The 20,985-nt window shown below is 34.1% G+C and overlaps 1 protein-coding gene across 1 annotated transcript in view; it reads right to left on the bottom strand.

Annotated features, from left to right (window-relative positions):
• Window positions 1–20,985, bottom strand: part of LAMA1 (laminin subunit alpha 1) — a gene marked incomplete at both ends in the record, with an annotated part of 96,760 nt that overhangs the window by 26,186 nt on the left and 49,589 nt on the right. The window contains 21 exons of the mRNA XM_083358725.1: window positions 358–540; window positions 1,970–2,086; window positions 2,555–2,648; window positions 3,820–3,952; window positions 4,546–4,709; window positions 4,797–4,913; window positions 5,134–5,344; window positions 6,698–6,860; window positions 7,019–7,130; window positions 8,479–8,577; window positions 10,005–10,147; window positions 11,061–11,254; window positions 11,871–11,957; window positions 12,696–12,817; window positions 13,680–13,817; window positions 13,929–14,049; window positions 15,180–15,307; window positions 16,483–16,668; window positions 18,390–18,569; window positions 19,322–19,465; window positions 20,210–20,440. Of these exons, the coding sequence (XP_083214851.1) occupies window positions 358–540; window positions 1,970–2,086; window positions 2,555–2,648; window positions 3,820–3,952; window positions 4,546–4,709; window positions 4,797–4,913; window positions 5,134–5,344; window positions 6,698–6,860; window positions 7,019–7,130; window positions 8,479–8,577; window positions 10,005–10,147; window positions 11,061–11,254; window positions 11,871–11,957; window positions 12,696–12,817; window positions 13,680–13,817; window positions 13,929–14,049; window positions 15,180–15,307; window positions 16,483–16,668; window positions 18,390–18,569; window positions 19,322–19,465; window positions 20,210–20,440 (3,067 nt within the window). The remainder of the gene's footprint in view (window positions 1–357; window positions 541–1,969; window positions 2,087–2,554; window positions 2,649–3,819; window positions 3,953–4,545; window positions 4,710–4,796; window positions 4,914–5,133; window positions 5,345–6,697; window positions 6,861–7,018; window positions 7,131–8,478; window positions 8,578–10,004; window positions 10,148–11,060; window positions 11,255–11,870; window positions 11,958–12,695; window positions 12,818–13,679; window positions 13,818–13,928; window positions 14,050–15,179; window positions 15,308–16,482; window positions 16,669–18,389; window positions 18,570–19,321; window positions 19,466–20,209; window positions 20,441–20,985) is intronic.

The following is a 20,985-nucleotide window of genomic DNA, read 5'->3' as shown; positions in this document are numbered from 1 at the left end:
TGCCAAAACAGAAGTGGAGATATCCTGAAAAAGAGTTTTGGGGCAATTCTGCTAACTATTTGTGTTTTAAAGCTGCAAATGAATAATGAATACACACACATACACACACAAAATTATGTAACTAAGTACGTTTAATTTTTTACTGGTTTTTCATTCAGCCTTGCTAGTCTGAAAATGCCAACTTTCAATCAAAAAAGATAGCAAATCTCATCACAATTTCTCACCGTATCAGCAAACTGCTGATACTAGTACAAACTGCTTTCAATGTGAATAGGATAAAGAATGTTTTGGATTAAAAATTAATCCCACTCTTGCATGCAGTAACATTTCTAGTAAGCAATCAAGCAGCAAACCTACCAGCATTTGTTGAATCAATTATAAGTTCATTTGTTTTCTGCAACGTATCATTAACTTTAGACAATGCAGATGAAGAATTCAACAGCTTCTCACTAAATCCGACAGTATGACTTATACCATTAAGGGCAGTCAAATTAGCAGAAAGAGCCAGCCTTTTTATTGCCAAAATATTTTCATTAGTATCTGAAACAAATGATCAACATAAATTTGATTATCTATCATCCTGCTTGAAAATCTTTGAAACTCAGGAACAAAATGAACCTAGTACAGAAGATTTGTGATCAGAATCTCATATTTATTTTAATTTCCTAAACTTAAAGTGTAGCCTATTCTGATAAATGCAGTACTACCTTATGTCTGGAACTGAACAAGTAATCATAGCATAAAAACCCTCTGGATGCAGTGTCACAACATCTAAGCATATGCCTTTCCTCTTCCTTTAGTCTAGGGGTCTTCAAATTTGGCCCTTTTATGACTCATGGACTTCAACTCCCAGAATTCCTCAGCCAGGCACACTGGCTGAGGAATTCTGGGAGTTGAAGTTGATGAGTCATAAAAGGGCCAAGTTTGAAGACCCCTGCTTTAGTCACTGATCCCCTATTGTATGGAGGGACTATTAAGGTTCATATAAATTGAAATAAAGACTTTCCACATGATTGTTCCATATCACATAAACTGGTCAGCTTACATTTAAATGAACACAAGAATAATCAGTCCCTGCTATATAACTATCAAGGTCTGAAATTAGGAAGCTTGTGAGTCTGTAAGCAGTTCATTTGTCTTTGTAATTCAGGCATAATGCTTGAGTAGAGACATAAAACAATTCTAATGTATCAACAACCATTCTAATGGGATACCCGTCAAATTAACAGTTTAAATTTAGGGTTCTCTTTAATCCATAATTTATAGTGTTCTAAATTTGTTTAATCCATATTTCACAGTGTGCCATCAAAACCAGAGCTTTGGGGTATCTTATGGTGGAAAACTAAAGCTGTACATATAAAAGTTATTCATATAAAATATTATTTTTTTTCCATTGTAGTTTTTATTTTAGCTCCAGTATATTAGCAAGGCAATGTCTATTACAAAGATTATTACAAAGAAGAAGTAAAAGGAGTACTATCATGGAAAAAGAAATGAATAAATTGTAACATTTAATCTGATTGTTAATAAAAAAAACCCTGCTTGCTACAACTGGTTATTACTTATACATGCAGTGCTAAATTATGGTTTATTGGCAGTGGAAAAGACCAATACCATTCAAATCTGCAATCCTATTTCATCATGGCCAGGTTTCAGAACTTTAATGGGCAGAAATCCAGCCAATGAATCCTTGCTCAGCACGATACAAAGCAATGTAAACCAAATTTTTCCTATTCATTTTGTTTTCTTTTTTTGTTTTAAAGGAATGAGAACATGCTGAAAACAGCAACCATATATTGTCCTCTTACACACATACTTTCAAAATAAATACATACATACATACATACACACACACACACACACACACACACATATCTGAGATAAAAAGATTAGTTTTTCTAGTGGTAATGGTTAAATAGATCTGCCTTCTAGATTGAAGGACAATGTTATCAAGATGAACTCCCCTTACCTCCGGACAATGCAGTCATCTGAAGTAGGGAATCATTAAACCTTTTAGCAATTCCACTGGCTTTTGCTTTAAGTCTTTCCACTTTTATGTTAATTTCATTTAACCCTGACCTGAGTCCTACAGAAGAAAATAGTTGTAAATCCGATGCAGTAGATTACTTTTTGAAAGAAAATAAAAGCAATGAATTGTGCCTTATATAATCTATGCTGTATGCTAAAACGACACCTATTCAGCAGATGCACTATATAGAGTTTAAACTATCAAGCAAAGGCAAATGTCGCCAGGGATCACACATTAAAAAATGCACTAAAACATAATTGCAGCCTGTGCCAAATAGGTGGTTGTTTTATTGCTTTCAGGAGGATAATTTGTAATTGGCACAGGTTTATAGGTTCTTTATTACAAAATGTTAATATATACAGCAACCAATATTACACCCTACAAAGATCTCAGGTTGAGTAAATTTTAATTTAATTTTATTTTATTAGCACAACAGTCCTGTGATAATAAAAGGTTTAACATCCTCAAGTAAATGTCATTACAGAGCAGAAATTAATATGTCAACCTATATGTAATGAAACTTACCATCATACTTCTTGTGAAAATGTTTTGCATCAGTTAAGACTGTGGAGCTAAGCTTAAGGACATTTTTCCCAGTAGTGTTAAAGGGCCCTCTTTGCTTAAACACAAAAAAAAACATTATTTATGGGGAAAAAGCAATATTAAAATTACAGGATTCTGGCATAACCCTTATATGTTATGTGGCTATAATGTAAAAAACTCATTTCTATGGTTTTATAGCATTTTTAGCTTAAGCTTCCAATCTCAGTCCTATGATTAAACACATCAGATTTATTAATATGAGATATGAGACAGAACACCATAAAAACATCTTCACATACATAACAAGCAACTATATTAGAAATAGGGTGTTGTGAAGATCACACATGGTTCCAAAAAATATTTCCCTAAAATGACCTTGTACAGATGTAGTCGACTTTCATCAACACATCCCACAGTTGCTGCTGTGGCTTGGACTTGTTCCCAGAGATCATGGGGTTGCACCAGATGCTTACATAGTGCATAATTATTTGGATTTCTGAGAACTTTGACCTCAAGAAGAGGGGTCTCATCCCTTAACCCATGTACACAATAAGAAAAAAAAGGATCATGCCACGGGTTAGCTAGATGGTACATCACAAAGATCTAAAGATTATGTCTGGCTAAAATTGGAAAGCTTCCAACTCTTTTCAATGGATTGAATTTCTTAAAAGGAAAAGTTTGTACAAGAATGGAGATACCTATCATTCCTTGCTTTTATTCTGTTTTCAGAAGATCAGAAAAGTATTTTTACAGATTCCAATATAGAGCTTTCAACAAAGAAAAATATGATTGCTGAACAAGCTTTCGAACAAGTCAGAAGCTACTTCCATGGTATCCAGTGGTGCTTATTTTTTGTAAAGTTTACATAATTTCATAATTAGAAAGAAAACCTGGACATTGTGGTTAGCCATTAGAATATTCCAAAGCTTTTCATTTATTTGAGAAAAGAAACAAATTCATGTGTAGGATTTTTAAAAATCTATTATTGTGGGGTACAAGCTATACATACTCAAGACATAGCTGCTTTGAAGAGTTGCATCAGAGACACAGGTATTTTAATAGGGCAACTCCATGCATTTTTTTCAGGTTGACTTAGAAGTCTAAAAAAAATGTAGCTCCTTTAAAGAGATGATAAGTTGCACTCCCAGATGTTCCAAAATATCTCTACCATAAGTTTTGAATGATGAATATCTATATTGAAGAATGTATACATGTATTGATATAACACAGACTTTCTATGCACTTACCACATGTTCATATATAATCTTAGTGACATCACTTGCCAGGTTCTCTGCACTTTCAACTACATTTCTGATGGTAGAGTACACATGGACAGAATTTGTCACATTCACAGTCACATTTCTAACATTCAAAAGGCCACTGCAATAGAAGATGAAAATTATATCTTTTGCATAGAATTTAAACCTATTAAAATATTTATCAGATTTTACTAGAACCTACACCTATTTTAAGCCTTATATTTGGATCAGTTTATTTATTTATTTTATGTATTAAATTGCTACAATGTCCATCTCATCTAAATGACTCAGTGGTTTACAACAACATGCACCTGAAAAAAAATAGCATTACATTATTTTAAAACACAGAATAAAAGTTGCATATTGAACAACACATTGCCTTTCATCCCTAATGCAGTCATTAATTCCAGTGTTCTGTTACAATTGAAAGTTTATTATATTCTAGATGAAACAGCTTATGCATTTCAGTTTCAGTCATACTTGGCCTATCTACGTGTAACAATTAAGTATGTTACAGCTTAGTACAAAAGAAACATTTTTGGTGTGAATGTAAGCTTTGAATTCCACACTCTAGACTGGAAGTTTTATATTTCCTATGTAGTTTTGTGTCTAATAAGCTCTGAGGCAGAAAGCCATTTCCAGTAGACAGACATTTTAGACACTACAAACCGTCTGCTATTTAATTAAAGCATAACCTATTGATGACACTTTTACCTGTCTAATGCATGAACAATTTTTTCTAACTCAGAAGCATGATCTTCTGTCTTATAGACAAGTTCAAGAGCTCCTCGAGTAGACAGCTGCATAACCAGGTCATCCACGTGTTGTCTTAATTTAGTACTCCATAAGATGAGTTCATCCTCGTGGATTTCTAGATCCTGAACATTCAAAATCAGTTAATATCACATAATGGCTAATTAACTAAATTAGTCATAAATTAAGGCTATGAGTGTTCAGTGACTTACAGACGTAGAACTAAATATATCTCTTGCAAAGGCGGCAGCAGCGGTTTTTTGGATTTTTCCTTCTTTTATCAGCGTAACAGAGAGCTCCTCATCTTCTTTAACATTCAGCTTTTTATTCTGAATACAATATTGGGTATAATTAACACTTTATATCAGCTATTACAGAATAAGTCTATCTTACATAAAATCCCTTCATGTTTAAAGAGATACAAATGTTAAGTGTAATATACTTTGCCAAATGCTAATATTAAACCTAATTTTTTTCTTTAAAGATTATTTTAAACACTCAGACAAATCTACTATGAAATCACATTAAACATGCTGTGAGACTTCTTACATTGAACTCATTGAGGTTGTTATTAATAAGAACAAACAGACGCCCAGCCTCCTCAGTGTTTCTGTTTGCTATGTTCACAACATCCTGGGCTTCTTGACGTTTGCTGCTATGTTCAGATAAGGCACGTTTTGCTGCTTTTTGAAAATCCTTAATTTCTTGCTGTGGTCTCCAATATTCTCTCTGGATTCGTGTCAGCAATTTTTTTGCACCTCTAATAAATATAGAAGACATACACAAAGTGATATAAATCCTCTTGAAACTAAAAGTCATTCAAGAGGAAGTTGAAATCTGTCTCATATAGCTAATGAGAAATTTGGCTTTATTGTTTACTTACATTGTTTATAGTCAACTATCATTGCATAAAATCATTATCCAAGGATTACAGGCTAGTGCTTATGATATAACGTGCAAAGTTGCATTTAATCTTAGCTTGTTTGGAGGAAGTAAAGTATGAAGTGTGTTTGAATATCACAATATGTTATTCCCAACATAGTTAAAGGAAAGGCAATAAAGAAATATCTCCTGTTTAGTGACAAAACTATGAGCACTAACATTCTGTACATTCCAAAGGTGCTTTCTCAAAAGGCAAATGGACTTTGTTTATTCATTAAAGACATTTAGCTTTTTATCCAACAATGATCTGGATGATTAGGAATTATCCATAGACATTCTGTGCATTCATATCCCAGATCATTAAACTTATCTGTTTGGCATAAAGTGGTGAATGCATTCAACATTTATTCTTGCCAAGATCTCAAGAGCAGAAAAATCAATGAAAAAGTATCAGAACTATTGATGGAAATCAAGAGACTTTTCTTGATGGCATCTTCTTGGCTATAACTTTGAGAATGTTTCTGATTTATTTCAAATATATATTTTACAAATACATTTTATAAATTAAATCAGGTTTCATTATTTTCCTTTTTTCACAAGTTCCCATTTTGATATTTTGTCTAAACTCATACAAAATTATATTTAAACACAGTTTTGGATTTTATCACAAGCAAAATCTTGTCTGTGGTACTCAGTTAAATATCTTTGATATATATCCCAATAACAGAAATTTTAGCCTCTACTTTTAACATGTTCAAATTCTAAATCAATTTACTCTAAAGACAGGTTGAAACCATTTATCTGTAGGAGGTATGAGTTATGTACCATAGACTATATAATTCCTGGAACTGGAAATTACCCTAATAAGCAGGCATATACATAGAATGAAGGCTATTGCTAAGCACATTGGTTTGTGCTTAAAATTGTAAGCCGCCCTGAGTCTTCGGAGAAGGGCGGGATATAAATAGGATTTAAAAAAAAATAGTGCTAAATTTAAAACCCACATGAAAATCAATGAAGCATGTTGTGCCTTTAAAAAAATAAGTATTCTAGTTTTGCTGAAAATCGCCTGTTGTTTTATGACATAAAGCTTTTAGTTTGATTTAATACATTAAGCATTTTAAAAAATAATATTTACCAACTAATTCTCATTATAAAGGTCAGATACAGTTTTCTTTACTTGTCTTAAATATTAATTACGAACATTGCAGCAAACCACAGAAAGACTTACGTTAATTCACGTATACTATCTTGATGCAGGTGCTGGAAATATCTTCCACGCATTACATCCATCATCATGGGAATATCATCTTGTAATTTCTGAAGTGTTTTATTTGATTGTGGGAAATCACTACCCACTGTTGTGTTAATAGTGGCCGCCATTTCCACAAGCACTTGATGGAGAAAGAAAAATAATAATTGGGCAGAAAAAAGGATTTTAAAAATCACCTTATACAAATGCAGAAACAATATTTTTATTTATAAATATCTTCGACAGCTAAGTCATATTCCTACTCCAAAACTGTAACAGCCAAACCAATCCCCACGTTACCTTTAATAGTTCCCTGCAATGTGATGATAAATTCAGCCATTTCTTTACTCTTATTCAAGGTACCTTCTGTAGCATTGTTGAGATTTTCTCCTCTTTGTAGTATTCTTGTTAACTAGTACAAAAGCAAATATATATATTAATATATATATATATATTAATATGCTAAATGAGGATCATATTTACAATTGTCACTAAGTTATATACAAAGCAAACCTTTTATTTTGTAAAAAGAGCATTTTATATTATTCTTATCAAATAAATGCTACAGAAAGGGTAAAATGTTTCAGATACTTTAACGTCTGTGCTAGAAAACTTTTTAAGTGGAAAAGTAATTGCCCTGATAAATACTTGCATTGAATTTTAGAGGAGATAATCTTACATTCCCTGAGAAAAGCTTAACTGAGCCAGTGAAAGGTAGAGGTGGTAGTTTTACTGCAATGAATGAAAGCAAATGGTTGGAGAAAGGAGAAATTACCACACACCAGAAGATGTGTAAGAAGACCATAAGTGAGGTAGAGATCAGGATTGCATAAAAGACCAAAGAGCCACCATGAATGTAGACAAAGGCATTGAACTCAACAGCATTTATTCCAGAGTAAGGACGCCTGGATGTCCTTTTTGATATTTTATTAATTTATTATTATCCCTACATCTTAATTGATCCTGATTCTTTTTAGAGCAAGAAAAATAAGACTTTTGACAGTGCTCTTAAATTTCTTTGAGCTGCTAAGTAAGTCGGCTTGATTAAGCAACAACCAATGGGAATAAAGAACTACTAAACTCTGTGCAACTTACTACAAAGTAAAGGTGATTAGGCTTAGGTTCAAACCCTTTCTTGTGGTTTTCAGACTTTTTTTTCTCTTTTGTCCTTCTCCACGCCTATTTCAATCTAACTGTAATTGCTGTTGCAGGGGGATGTATGTGAGCATATTACATGTGAATTGAGAGACATGAGGGAACAATTCTGCAAGTCTTATTTTACAAGCAATTAATTTCAATCAATATATTAATATTAGCTGATTTATTTTCTCTTAATTTTGCCCTATCTTGGTGTGTAATCTAAACATAGACACAAATTTGCCACACATACAGTATATGCACACTACTAGGGCAGAAAAATATCAAGGATGGGTTTTAGCTGAGTTGCATCCCTAAGGTGCCCCCCCCAAACCATCATCATCATCATCATCATCATCATCATCATCATCATCATCATCATCATTATTATTATTTCCTGATTTAGATAAGCTTTACAATAAATATGACAATTTGCTGCTTCTCTATTAAGTATGAAACAGATTTTCACGTGGTAAATACAAAGCCAAACATTTTATAATTACCCGGTTCAGTTCAATATTGCGGTAAATCTTCTACTTGCAGGTCTACTTTTACCTATTTTTATTCCAGCTATTTTTCTAACAGGTAAGTTTAAACTTGAAATAAAGAAGCAAAATCCCTACCTCTTTGTAGAACTGATCTGAAACATTTGATATCATACCAAGATTTCCATTCATAATTTTCATTAAAGAGTTTGGACTTTCTTCAGCCCTCAAAGATTCCTGGAAATAAAATGTGTATGCAAACAGCTTCAGGATGGAGGCAAGGATTTAAACTTAGACCTTTTAGTATGCAATTTTCCCAATTAGGTGCTTTACCAATCCTTTTCATCAAAAAACTTTCCTAGAAAACTTCACAATGTCTGTGTAACAGCTAAGCAATATGTTGGTATATGAAATAAAATCTATATTACATTGGTCTGTAACTGAAAAACAAACTGATTAACATGTGAGATTTTAATTCAGCCAAGATGTTAGTGAGACAGCCTAAAAATATTAAGTTACAGGTTCAACTGATGAATCTTGGAGAAACTGAATCTGTAATAACATTTCAATGTTATCTGCCAGTGCTGTACAGTGTAAGTTTGCCAGTGCTGTACAGTGATCCAGATTTAAAGGGCACAATGTGATTCAGAACTGACATAAGCACACACATAGCACCTCTCAGGAAAAACAGGGATGTCAAACTGTGGGCCAGATGTGTTATGGCAAAACCGCACCCACCCCATTGCCGGCAATGGAAAAAATGTTGTGATATGTCACGACACGTCACGTGATATTGTGAGTTTGACACCCCTGCCTTAAAACAAATTAATCTTTCTTGAGAATCAGAAATCAGTGATGAAGGAAAGGGCACTGGGAGCATACCACATATCCCCCCATTCACACATTGCACACTGCAAAATGTGAATGGATGCATATGTGGTGGCCCAATGGCTAGAATGCAGTATTGCAGACTAACTCTGCCCACTGCCAAGAGTTCGATCCTGATCGGTTCAAGACTGATTCAGCTTTCCATCCCTCCACAATTGGTGAAATGAGAACCCAGATTGTTGGAGGCAATATGCTGACATCTGTAAACCACTCAGAGTGCTGTAAAGCAATCACTATGAAGCAGTATATAAGTCTAAGTGCTATTGCTATTTCATAGCTGCACAGCTAACTAGAAAACTGCCCCCTTTCCAGTTTTATTACAGAATCTTTTGAAGATATTTTATAAAGGCAGTTATATAAGTAATTAGATAAATAATAACAAACTAAATGGAATATTGTTATGAATTATTATTAGTATCATCATCATTGAACACGAGGAAATCAACATGTGAAATGTACAGGTCTCTTTCCATAAGATAACACATAGATTTATTTTGATACTTTGTATAGGATTTACAGTAATACAGAAAGCTGCTCCATAACCATAATACCTGACAGAATCAGCCCAGCTCCAAGCCATGGCTTAGTGGGTGGCAAGTTCAGAAGAGTTGATTCCACAGAAGTATTTCTAATTAGAAACAATGTTTTATCATAGAAGGCATACGAACCAACTAAACCATACTTAAAATAGGCCAGTGGTAACCAATATATTAATCTTCAGCTATCTACACAATAATATAAACTGCAAAATAAAAGATAAGTAACAGCTTACACACCTTTAAATATTTTGTGACATTTTCCAAGTCTGAAAGTGCTCCATAAGGTGCCAAGATAGCACCAGTGAAGTTTACCAAAAACATAGCTTTGCCAAAATTATCCAGATCATTCAACAATCGCCCTGTACATTCATCATCACAAGCTGAAGAAAAAAATTATAGATATTATTTTCAGCTTAATACACATATTTGTATTGATCCTTACATTATTTTGTATACTCATGAACTAAACAGAAAGTGAAGAAATTCCAAAAACAAAAAAAAGGAGAAAGGTAGCCCTAACATTTGTTCCTCTTAAGCAGATTATTTCATTGACTAACACAAGAGTGACAACCTTTGTGATATCTCTTTAGAGTCTCATGCTTGGGCTCCAAAAAAATAAAGGAAAACAACTTCAGAAACTCTTTCATGGTTAGGTTATCATCATATACATGGTTACAAATTTTTCTCTGCAATACTCAGTACTTTAATTCATATATACTATATAGCATTTACCATTTTGACACACATTCCTTCAGTTTCGGAAACATTTCTGAAGTTCTTCATTGCTACTTTTCTTCTAATTATACTAAATAGTAATTCTAGACAATTATGTATATGTCTAGATTCTCCAACAGAGAATCTAGGGTAACTCTCTCACTGATAGAATTTACATTCATTCTTCCACTCTGCTTTTCATTTCTCAATAATTTCTTACTCCCCAAATTTTGTTGGAAAACTTTGTCAAAACCATGTACAAAATCCATATAAATATATTGAGTAGATATTTTAAAATGTATATCATTTTAATTCTTCTCTATATGTACATTTCTTTCTGTAGCTATTTCCTTTCTTCTCTCTACAGGGATACATACACTGATATTCAACAGATTCATCTATTTAGTTGGTTCTATCCAAAACACAGACAGCATTTTTTAAGAATGTTATTTTCTGAGCAAGTATGTTTCATGCTGCAATATCTTACAAACTGAATAATACTAAACAGCACTTAGTTCCCATTCCAGGCAAACTTCAACTTAAAAAAACAAAAGGAAAAAGGAAAAATAAACCACTTACAAACACATTCATTCTCCACAAGAGTGTGTCTTGAATCACACTGATCACACAACTGTCCTGTTACACCTTGCTTACAAACACATTGCCCAGAAGTATGATCACAGTGGTAATGGAGAGAACCATTTGGGTTGCACTGACATTGCTGACATTTGCCACCTGGTACTCTAGGATCTCCATAGTAACCTGGAGAACATCTAGAAAGAATCAAGACAAGTTAGCCTTTCTTGAATGTCTTGTTTTTTTTAAAAAAGGATGCCTTGAGATACCTTATCATAAAACCACAATGTCCTCTATTCTTTCATGATCTCCAGTCTTTTATTCCAGCATGCCACAAATCTCACAGTAGCCTGAGACTTAAACATACAATACATTCCCTATGTTGAAGGACATTCTACATTCTATGGACCCTGCAAATGAATTCTGAGAAATTGCAAGGGTATATACTTCTATTTTTTATAGCATTACAATCCTATTGAGATACTGTAGTTTCAAATTAGGATTGTACCAGTGTAATATATAAAAAAGCAAAGGCATACTTTTTGACTGAATGATGGCACAATACAACACGCAGAATAGCCAATAAATCAGGTTTAACACGTCAGTTACTAGCTGTTTATGTTAATACTTTAATTCTACATTGATTCAATATAGCAGCAACTTGTTATCTACTTCATTTCTAATAAGGTTAAGACATAGATTTTTCCATCCCTTTTGCCTAATTGCTGTCTAAATCAACTAAAATTAAGCTATGTCAACTCTTCTTAATGTAGGCACATTTGTTGCATAGGTTGTATGAACTGAATACCTTACCTTTCACAGTACTGCCCTTCATATCCAGTGACACAAGCATTGCAGTGAAAGTCCTTTATACCTTTTGCAACACATGTTGGACTAAAGCTTGAAGAACAAAAAAAATCATTAGAAGATCTAGGAGAAACATACTTATCCCAACTGGTATATAATTTTATTTATTAGATTTATATTTTTTTATTCACTGGCTTAAGGCAATGGTCAGCCCTTCCTCCCCCCCCATTTTTCCCCACCACAACCCCATGAAACAAATTGGGCTGTCAGTGAGTGGCTGACCCAAATTAACTCAGGGAGCTCCAATGGATATGAGTAAACCTGAATCCCCCCATTTTTACCCAAGCAGTATAATTAGGTATGTAGGAATGTTCAACCATATTTCTTTTGATGCCTAAAAACTACAATTCCAGTACCATTCAATTCTACTAAGTCTTCAACTTTATACATATAGATTAAGAAAAGTCTCACTGATTTCAATAAGGCTTATTCCTAGGTAAATAAGATTGCTGCTTAGCTATATTAATGCATAAATACAATTCTGTTCCTTGTTGCCTAATACTTAGTGTAGCCTAATGTTTTTCCAAAGTGTTGAACTGTTATATTTAATCATTGTGAAAGGCTGATGTAACCATAAGATCAACCACTAGGTTATAATAATGTCTATTGAATTATCTGACTAAGCCAAATTACAAATCCCATTTTAATCAGGAATTTTTTAAAAAAGGATAGAGACCGCCTAGAAATATAACTGTCAATAGTATCTATTATTGATGTAATACTATATTAAATATAATAATTATTAAGACAACCAGGTTAATACTTAGCTACCTTTCTGGGCTCATTCTTGGACATGCACATAGTGAACAATCATTGATGGATCCTGTCACTTTGCCATAATAACCAGGAGCACAAATACTGCAGTGGTCACCAACTGTATTATCTCTGCAGTCCTAGGAAGCAATAATTCAGGAATTTTAAAATTTAAAAAAAAATTAAAAGCTTCGAGTTTAATAATACACAGTGCTCTTACTAATTACTCAAAATGTCAAGAGATGGAAATGGCAGGCAATATATTCATTCCTTTAGTTATAAAAAAAGATTGGTATTTATAGAAAACTAATGGAGTAAAACTATAGAAAATTATTGCCGTTTCAACATGGGTAATCCATGAAGTGAGAGTAATTAGTTCGGTTTCTTATTTTAACATTCCTTGATGATTGCCCTAATTACTTCAAGCAATCTGAGTTATCTCCATCAGTGATTCATTTTTGATAATGTTAAATTCAAATTGTAAAATTTTAAATGGTTAGAGCCACGATGCTAACCTAAACTACTGCAGCACATTACATAGAAAAGGTTATTTGGAATTCAGAGTATCTTTACATTTATCTATTGTCTACAACACCTCTTGTTTCAATTCCTTCTTCCCTGTATTGGTTTATTTCAGAGAATAACCTCTTATTCTGTGTTGCTTGTTTGTATTAGCTTTGTAAAGCTTCTTGTGAACCGGGTAAGATGCCTAAAAATAATCTTACAAAAGAACTAGTCAATGGTAATGTGGCAAAATTTGCAGCAAGAATATCATTAGATATATGCCATTTTTACTATTTTACTATTTTACTAAAGCTGTACTTGAAGGGTTTTCATTTCTAATTTTGGAAATTTATACTATTTTGATCATCTCATTTTTCAGCGGTCTTTTTTTACCTTGAATTATTTCATTCATTTTAAACATTTGTATAACTGCCCATCTTAAAGCAAACAGGGCAGCTGCCAAATATTGATAAAAAAAAATTGTGGAAGTTTACATACCAAACACTTCCCTGTTTCTGGATCACAAACACTGCTGTGGTTATTGCACTGGCAGGGCATACATAATGAAACTACTGAGGGGGACACTTTTAGGTGTGTGTTTCCATGCTTCTCCCTATAGTATCCTGGTGCACAGTCCTACATAGAAAAGAGCTTTATTAAACTGGTAGACTTATTTTTAAATAAGGCATTTAAGGTATGACAAGGTGTTACCTTAAAATATTTTTTTTTTACTAAGAGATGTCATACCTGACAGGAGAGTCCTGCATAACCTTCAGGACACAGGCATTTTTCAATGTGGTGAGCTTGTTCCTTGGCCAAGGGCATGTGATCAGCTTTCATTGCAATTTCCATGGAGATATTTGAGATTCTAAAAAGCATCCCATAAAAACAAAGTAAAAATGAGGCAATCTTCATTTATCAGACAAGAGATGAAAACTGCTTGTTATTTCCTACCAATTAGGACGGCTTCTGCAAATATTTCAGTCAGAGCTATAGGTTACAAAACTAAATGGCAGAAATAAATTTCAAAACGAAAGGTTTGGTTTCTAAGCTACTATAAGGTAATAAAAATTAATAAAAGCTTAGACAAATGGCTCTCCTGGCTAGACTTTTCTTAGGTTTTCATTCCAAAATATTTAGAAGCACCAGAAGGGAAAGGCTGCTTGGCATATCAGATCCTGTGATAATAATCTTCCTGAATATGATAGTCATCAGGTGTGCCCATTAAAGTTTTTCTAAATATGCACTAATAATTTTTCAAACAAAGAATTGCTAAACTGTGTATTGATTCACATGGGATTACATGAATCCGCACTATAAACTGCATTTCATCATGCTGCATTCAGTTTCTCCTAAAAAGTACTGATTTTTAGAAACACTTTTAGAAGCATAACCATCAAAAACAATGCAAAGTAACTTTATATCATATTTGTATTCATGTATATTGAACAGTAATATGTGGTGAACTAATAAGATAGCTCTATTATTATTACCCATTATTTTTAAGCTGCATTTTATAGTTTTTAATGTTTTTAATAATAGTAGTTATTTGAGAACTCGTTTTTTAACTTTGTTTTATGTCACTTGTTTTATTACATGGATGGCTATTTTTTTTATTTTAATTCCATTTATATCCCGCCCTTCTCCAAAGACTCAGGGCGGCTTACAAACTTAGCAGTAGCCTTCATTCTATGTATATGCCTGCTTGTTAGGGCTTTCACACACACCCCAAGCGGCAAGTCAGCTTAATTGCCCCCAACAATCTGGGTCCTCATTTTACCTACCTCGGAAGGATGGAAGGCTGAGTCAACCTTGAGCCTGGTGGGATGCGAACCTGCACTAATTGCAGGCAGCTGGTGTTACTTAAGGAGGCATTAGCCCACTGCTCCACCAAGGCTCATGAATTAGTTAGAATTATATGAATTAGTTAGTTAGTTAGTTAGTTATTTGGTTAGACAGACAGACAGACAAATGAATGTCAAAGTTTTAGCACTTCACCTGCTTTGTTGCAATCCTTGACCATATGAAGCCTTGATAAGAATATATTCTATATGGCTCAGAACTGACATGAAGTCAGAATGTGAAACAGATTCATCTGAAACAGCATTAAAGTATTTCCAGGTATTCTATTAAAGACAAGAAAAATATAAACATAAATTAATTACAAACTGTTAATAACATGTACAGTACTTGTTTAATGAAATGGCTTTTACTTTTTTGTGTATAGGTATTCCTCATTTAGTGATCACAATTAGGGCTGGAAACTTTGTCAGCACTGTGATTGTCTTTACGATCTTACTTCAACTTTCCTATGCTTTACAAATCTGCAAAGGTCATAAATGCGAGCATTGGTTATAAAGTTCCTTTTTTATCACTGTGATAATTGTAAATGGCCACTGAATGAGCATTATCAATATTGGCCTCAACACCTTAGCTGCAAAATTAATAATATATATAAAATGTAAAGTGCTTCTCCATTTAATAAAGCTGATCATAAGAACTAATCATGACACTTCCCTAATTAAATCTTCACTGGCTTTTAAGAGCCCAGTGGAGTAAAATTAATAACCTGGAGAAACAAACATACTGTAAATTAAGCATTTTCTAAATTACTATGCTAAATCTGAAAGATGTTGAAAGTTATTTTCAGAGACAGAAGTATCCTGACAAGGCTCTAAGGAGCAAGGCTGATGCAGGAAAATCTCTCCTGCTCAAAGGATAGTAGGTACCTCTATTGAATCTATCTATCTATAATTTGATATATTCAACCGAAAGAAGTACTATTGTTAAGCAATGATTGTAATAACATTTTTGCCTTCTTCAAGTCATGAAGTTTCCACATTTCACATTGAAAACCATATACTTTTTATTCTGATGTTGCTCAGCAAGAAATATTTCAGTAATGTTTGTGCAATAATTTCCAAACCAATTCTGATATTTGTATTCTGCTTTTGGTTCTGGGACAGTTTATGCATGTATGTATGCGTTATTATTAAAAACAATTCTAGAATGATTCTAGTTTATAATCTTGGATAGAACATTAAGTCTTCCAGGTGGGTTTCATTCAGTTTCTACGTGTTTCCAATCAAATATGTGAAAGAGAATTTTTCTTGGACATTTTAATATGTCACATGACAATATCATACAACTTATGTTATAAAAGATAGATATTTTGAAGAGACATGGCCGGTGATGTTTTGATTTTCACAAAAAAAAGTTAAGAGCAAACAAAGCCTCTATTCCACTGTGAGCAAAAACTCTAGATACATTTCTACATATATAACCAAAATTTTAGTCTCACCTCCATCATTAGTATCTCTTCATCTTGCCTTAATCCATTTTCTGGAGCAAGAACATCCACGTAGATGAACTGTTTCCTAGGGTGACCTCCCTTAATCACAACTTGTGGTTCAAGATTTGCAGTTCCAAGACCATCCAGAGCATAAAAAGCTACTGAATATTTCAATTTCCCACCATATGCCATAAGCTGTTTTGATAAGTAATTATATTGTTAATTTGAGATATTTTTGAAGTATTTTCACTAAAATCTAGGTCAGCAGCAGACCATCTTTTTCTCCAGAGTCTGCTCCAAAATCATCTCTTTTCTCCTAATACTTTCATATATTGACTTCATTTACAAATCAAACAAGAATTTCTTATCTCCAATATAGTCAATATAATTGGGTTTTGTTTTTTGCTTTCCACTAACCATAATTTCTTGTGCCATCTGAATCAAGAACTATAATCAACATGACTTAATATTCAGTTTAAAAAAGCCATAAGATTTCAGATATGTTTAAAATAAACTAAAGTTAACAATTGTATGTTCTTCTGGAAAAGTAAAAGTATAACTTTACAAGCTTCTCTACTTGGGAGAAAATTAGGTGTTGCAATATACCATAATTTGGTGAAAACAGTTAAAATCTTATTTTAACATTTATTACAATAACATATGTAATTCAACAATCTCCAATACTAGTTGACATCCTTGCTTCTGGACTTCCTGGGAGATCATTTCATTCTTTCTCTACCTCTTAGTTGTTGTCACCTTTTAGTCACCTGCTTTCATTATTTGCTTGCTTTCAACAGCAATTTTTTCTATTACCATATTCTTAGCAAATAGAAGGTCCTAAACCAGAATTCCTAAACTTTTTGCCATCACACCTCCCTTTAGTGAAATCTTAATATCAGGGCTTTTTTTCTCATAGAACGCTCAGAACAGAGTTCCGGCACCTTTTTGGGATGGAACCTTGTAGGGTAGGCAAGGCAAGTTGTATGACATTTGTGAGTTCCGGCACTTTTTTCTTTTACAAAAAAAGCACTGCTTAATATACATAGCTTCCCTAAAAATTCAAACAAAAGAATGAACATAATAAACAATGAAAACAATACAATGAAACCTTAGGAAAGGTAGATTATTGTAACAATGTACAACTAAAAGATTTGCCATTCCTTTCAACTTGGTCTGCACCACTCCAGGTGAAGTACAGCTCACAGTGTAGGAAACCTTGCCCTCAAAACATTCTCATTTTCGTTTACAGTACTTTGAAATCCAAGTAGCAATTTTGTTAAACAACTATCGACAATTCACACAACTAGGTCAGCATCCATTCAGAGTGAGCAAACCAGCGCATTTTGTTGGGCCTTCAATGACAACACAAGCTGCAACCCCACTTATATGCCACAGTCTCTGTTTCTGAATGCTCACTCAGATTTTAGATTCTATTGAGTCTAGTATCTTTCAAAAGGCTGAGGGACGCGGTGGCTCAGTGGGTTAGGACGCTGAACTTGTCGATCGGAATGTCGGCAGTTTGGCGGGTCGAATCCCGAGTGCCGCGTAACAGAGTGAGCGCCTGTTACTCGTCCCAGCTTCTGCCAACCTAGCAGTTAGAAAGCACGTAAAAATGCAAGTAGAAAAATAGGGATCACTACGGTGGGAAGGTAACAGCGTTCCGTGTGCCTTTGGCATCTAGTCATGCCGGCCACATGACCACGGAGACGTCCTCGGACAAGCGCTGGCTCTTCGGCTTTGAAACGGAGATGAGCACAGGCCCCTAGAGTTGGAAACGACTAGCACGGATGTGTGGGGGAACCTTTACCTTTACCTGCAAACAGCCTTACATATATTATGTGGTCTCAACAAACAAAGGTATATAAAATTTTAATAGTTTTGCTGTGAACAGAAAGTACAGAAAAATAAACATTTACCTGATTTCCCTGGAACTGATCTGGTAATTTCCAGTAAAAGGGTTCTGTATCCAAGTGTTGGCGGACTGTTGCCGCATTTATTACGATGTCTGGAAATTGGGAAAATACACCTTCACTTGTTCCAGTAAAGTTACTGAGAGAAACCACAGACAATATTTCCTGTTCTGGAGTCAGTGTTACCTGCAATACCAAGCCAACAGGTTATTCATTTTCATAAAATGTATTACTGTACATATGGTCTCAGACTAAGGAAGATTTCACATGCTTCCTGAAAATAACTAACCCATCACCCATCCTTTGAAATTTGGGAGCACTTACATTAATGCACCTTACATTTTGCATTAACATTAAACTGTTTATAAGTTGAATGCACAATTTTCTTTAATCTTTTATATTTTTATCCCCCTTTCTCTAGATATACAGTATAACAAGCTGAAGCTAAGGATGCAGGAAAAAAACAAACAAAAAGAAATAAAACTTAGTTGAGTTATATTGCCTAGACAAAAGGCAGTGGTTGATTTTGAGGAATGCACAAAATATCCTAGAGAAACAATGCAAAATAATATAAACATGCCTAGTACTGAAATGCATATAAATAAGTACATTATTGTCATTTATCATTTACTTAAGGTTGGTATTCACCTTTCAATCAATCAAGGCAGCTCGCAAAAAAATTTAAGAAATTTATAGCAGCAAAGTAAACTAGTCTGGAGTTGGAAACATCGAAATCAATAAAATAAAATAACGAAATTAAATTCTTGATAGCAGGAAAATTCTCAACACAAAACTAGGAAACATTCAGACAGACTGCTAAACATTCTGGTGTCTTCCCACCCTAGCTCCAATCCAAACAGATGACAAAAACAGGTGTGATTAAGTTAGGAAGGAATTAGGAGTATGGCAAGAGAAAAAGATAAGTACACTTTACTAACCGGAACTCGCACATAGCCTTCAACTTCTGTACAAAATTCTGTCATCCCAGAACAAAAGCAAGGGATGCATCCCAAAGGATTAATAGCATGCAGAGCAAAGGTCCCACTTTTGCATTCATTGCAGTGCAATCCAAAGACATTTTCCTGAAGCAAGATGAGATCATTATCAGCCTCATGGCTTGAATAATAGTATTTTATTTCTAGCCTTAATAGTGCGTGGACTATAATTATAGGTATCGAGTATGTATAATTCTACAAGGTATCTATAGAAGCTTGCATTTATTACCTATGTAACCTATGTTCTAGTCAATTCACTTCCCGATGAAGACTCTGCCACACTTTAAAGGAAACGCTGAACTTCTATGATCACAGTAAATATATTTATGGCTCAGTTCGGGTGTATCTAAACTGGATAAAAAACTTTTTCTCCCTTCAATGGTGATGCTTGAAAGAGCTTTAGATCATGCATTACTTCATTTTTGTATTCCCTTAATTACTTAGCTTCAGCAGATCTCTTAAAGAGGGATCTTGCTTAGGGTCTTGTTGGTTTCTTCTTGTCTTTTACAAGAAATGTAGCATGAGATTGTTTGGGGTTAAGTTTTTCTCTTTTGTGTCTTTTTGACATAATGGAAAACTGAATAGGGAATTTTGGTTTCTTGCAGAAGTGCCTTTACAATGCTTCCCAATTCCTGCTGTTTCCAAAGATTATCAAGACTTTAGTCTCTCTCTCTCTCTCTCTCTCTCTCTCTCTCTCTCTCTCTCTCTCTCTCTCTCTCTCTCTCTCTCCCTCCCTCCCTCCCTCCCTCCCTCCCCCCTACAGCATACAACCATGATTAAAAACTTTATGAAAATCCTAATAGGCCAATTATTTATCTTATTATGCTATACCTTGCAAACACACACACCGGTTTCCTCTTCGCAGCTGCAGATTTCTTCATTGCACATCTCTGCTTTACTCCCACGCACATCACAGTCACAAGGAACACAATCAGGATAGTCCCTGTAACCTAAAGCACACACGGCACACCTGTCTCCACCGTATCCTTGCTTACACTGGCACTGAGAAGTCAGTTGGTCACACTGAAGACTGAGGGAACCTAAATGACTACAATTACAAGCCTGAAAAAAAATTTATAGAAACTTGTAAATTGAAAAAGCTACTTTTTGCAGTCATTAAAATAAGTCACCAGTATTGCATTTGTTTGTTTTGCTATATAGAAAGAGAAATACAGTTACTACTTTAAAAAATTGGGTCAAAATAATTTACTAATAAACCTTTGTAGTGAAATTGTAGTGACTTTAGAATGCAATAAAGCTGACTATATTGAAATCAGTCAACTGAAATAAAGAGAGGGAAAATACTATTTCTTGAACTGCTCCATTCAGTAAAAAATCTAGAATGGAACTGGGCAAGTTCAGAAAGTTTCAGGAAACATCAAAGCACTTTTGTTGCTATACATTATCAACTAAATCAGGGGTCTTCAAACTTGGCCCTTTTATGACTTGTGGACTTCAACTCCCAGAATTCCTCAGCCACCATGGAACTCTCAGGAATTCTGGGCATTGAAGTCCACAGGTCGTAAAGAGGTCAAAGCTGCCCACTTCCACCCAAATGACTTTGCTTGTCAGAACTCAGTTGGGAAGGTCGCAAATGATCACATGAC

This window comes from Vipera ursinii, assembly GCF_947247035.1.
Source record: "Vipera ursinii genome assembly, chromosome: 3".
NCBI lineage: Eukaryota > Metazoa > Chordata > Lepidosauria > Squamata > Viperidae > Vipera > Vipera ursinii.
This window is presented reverse-complemented; position numbering and strand designations above follow the sequence as displayed.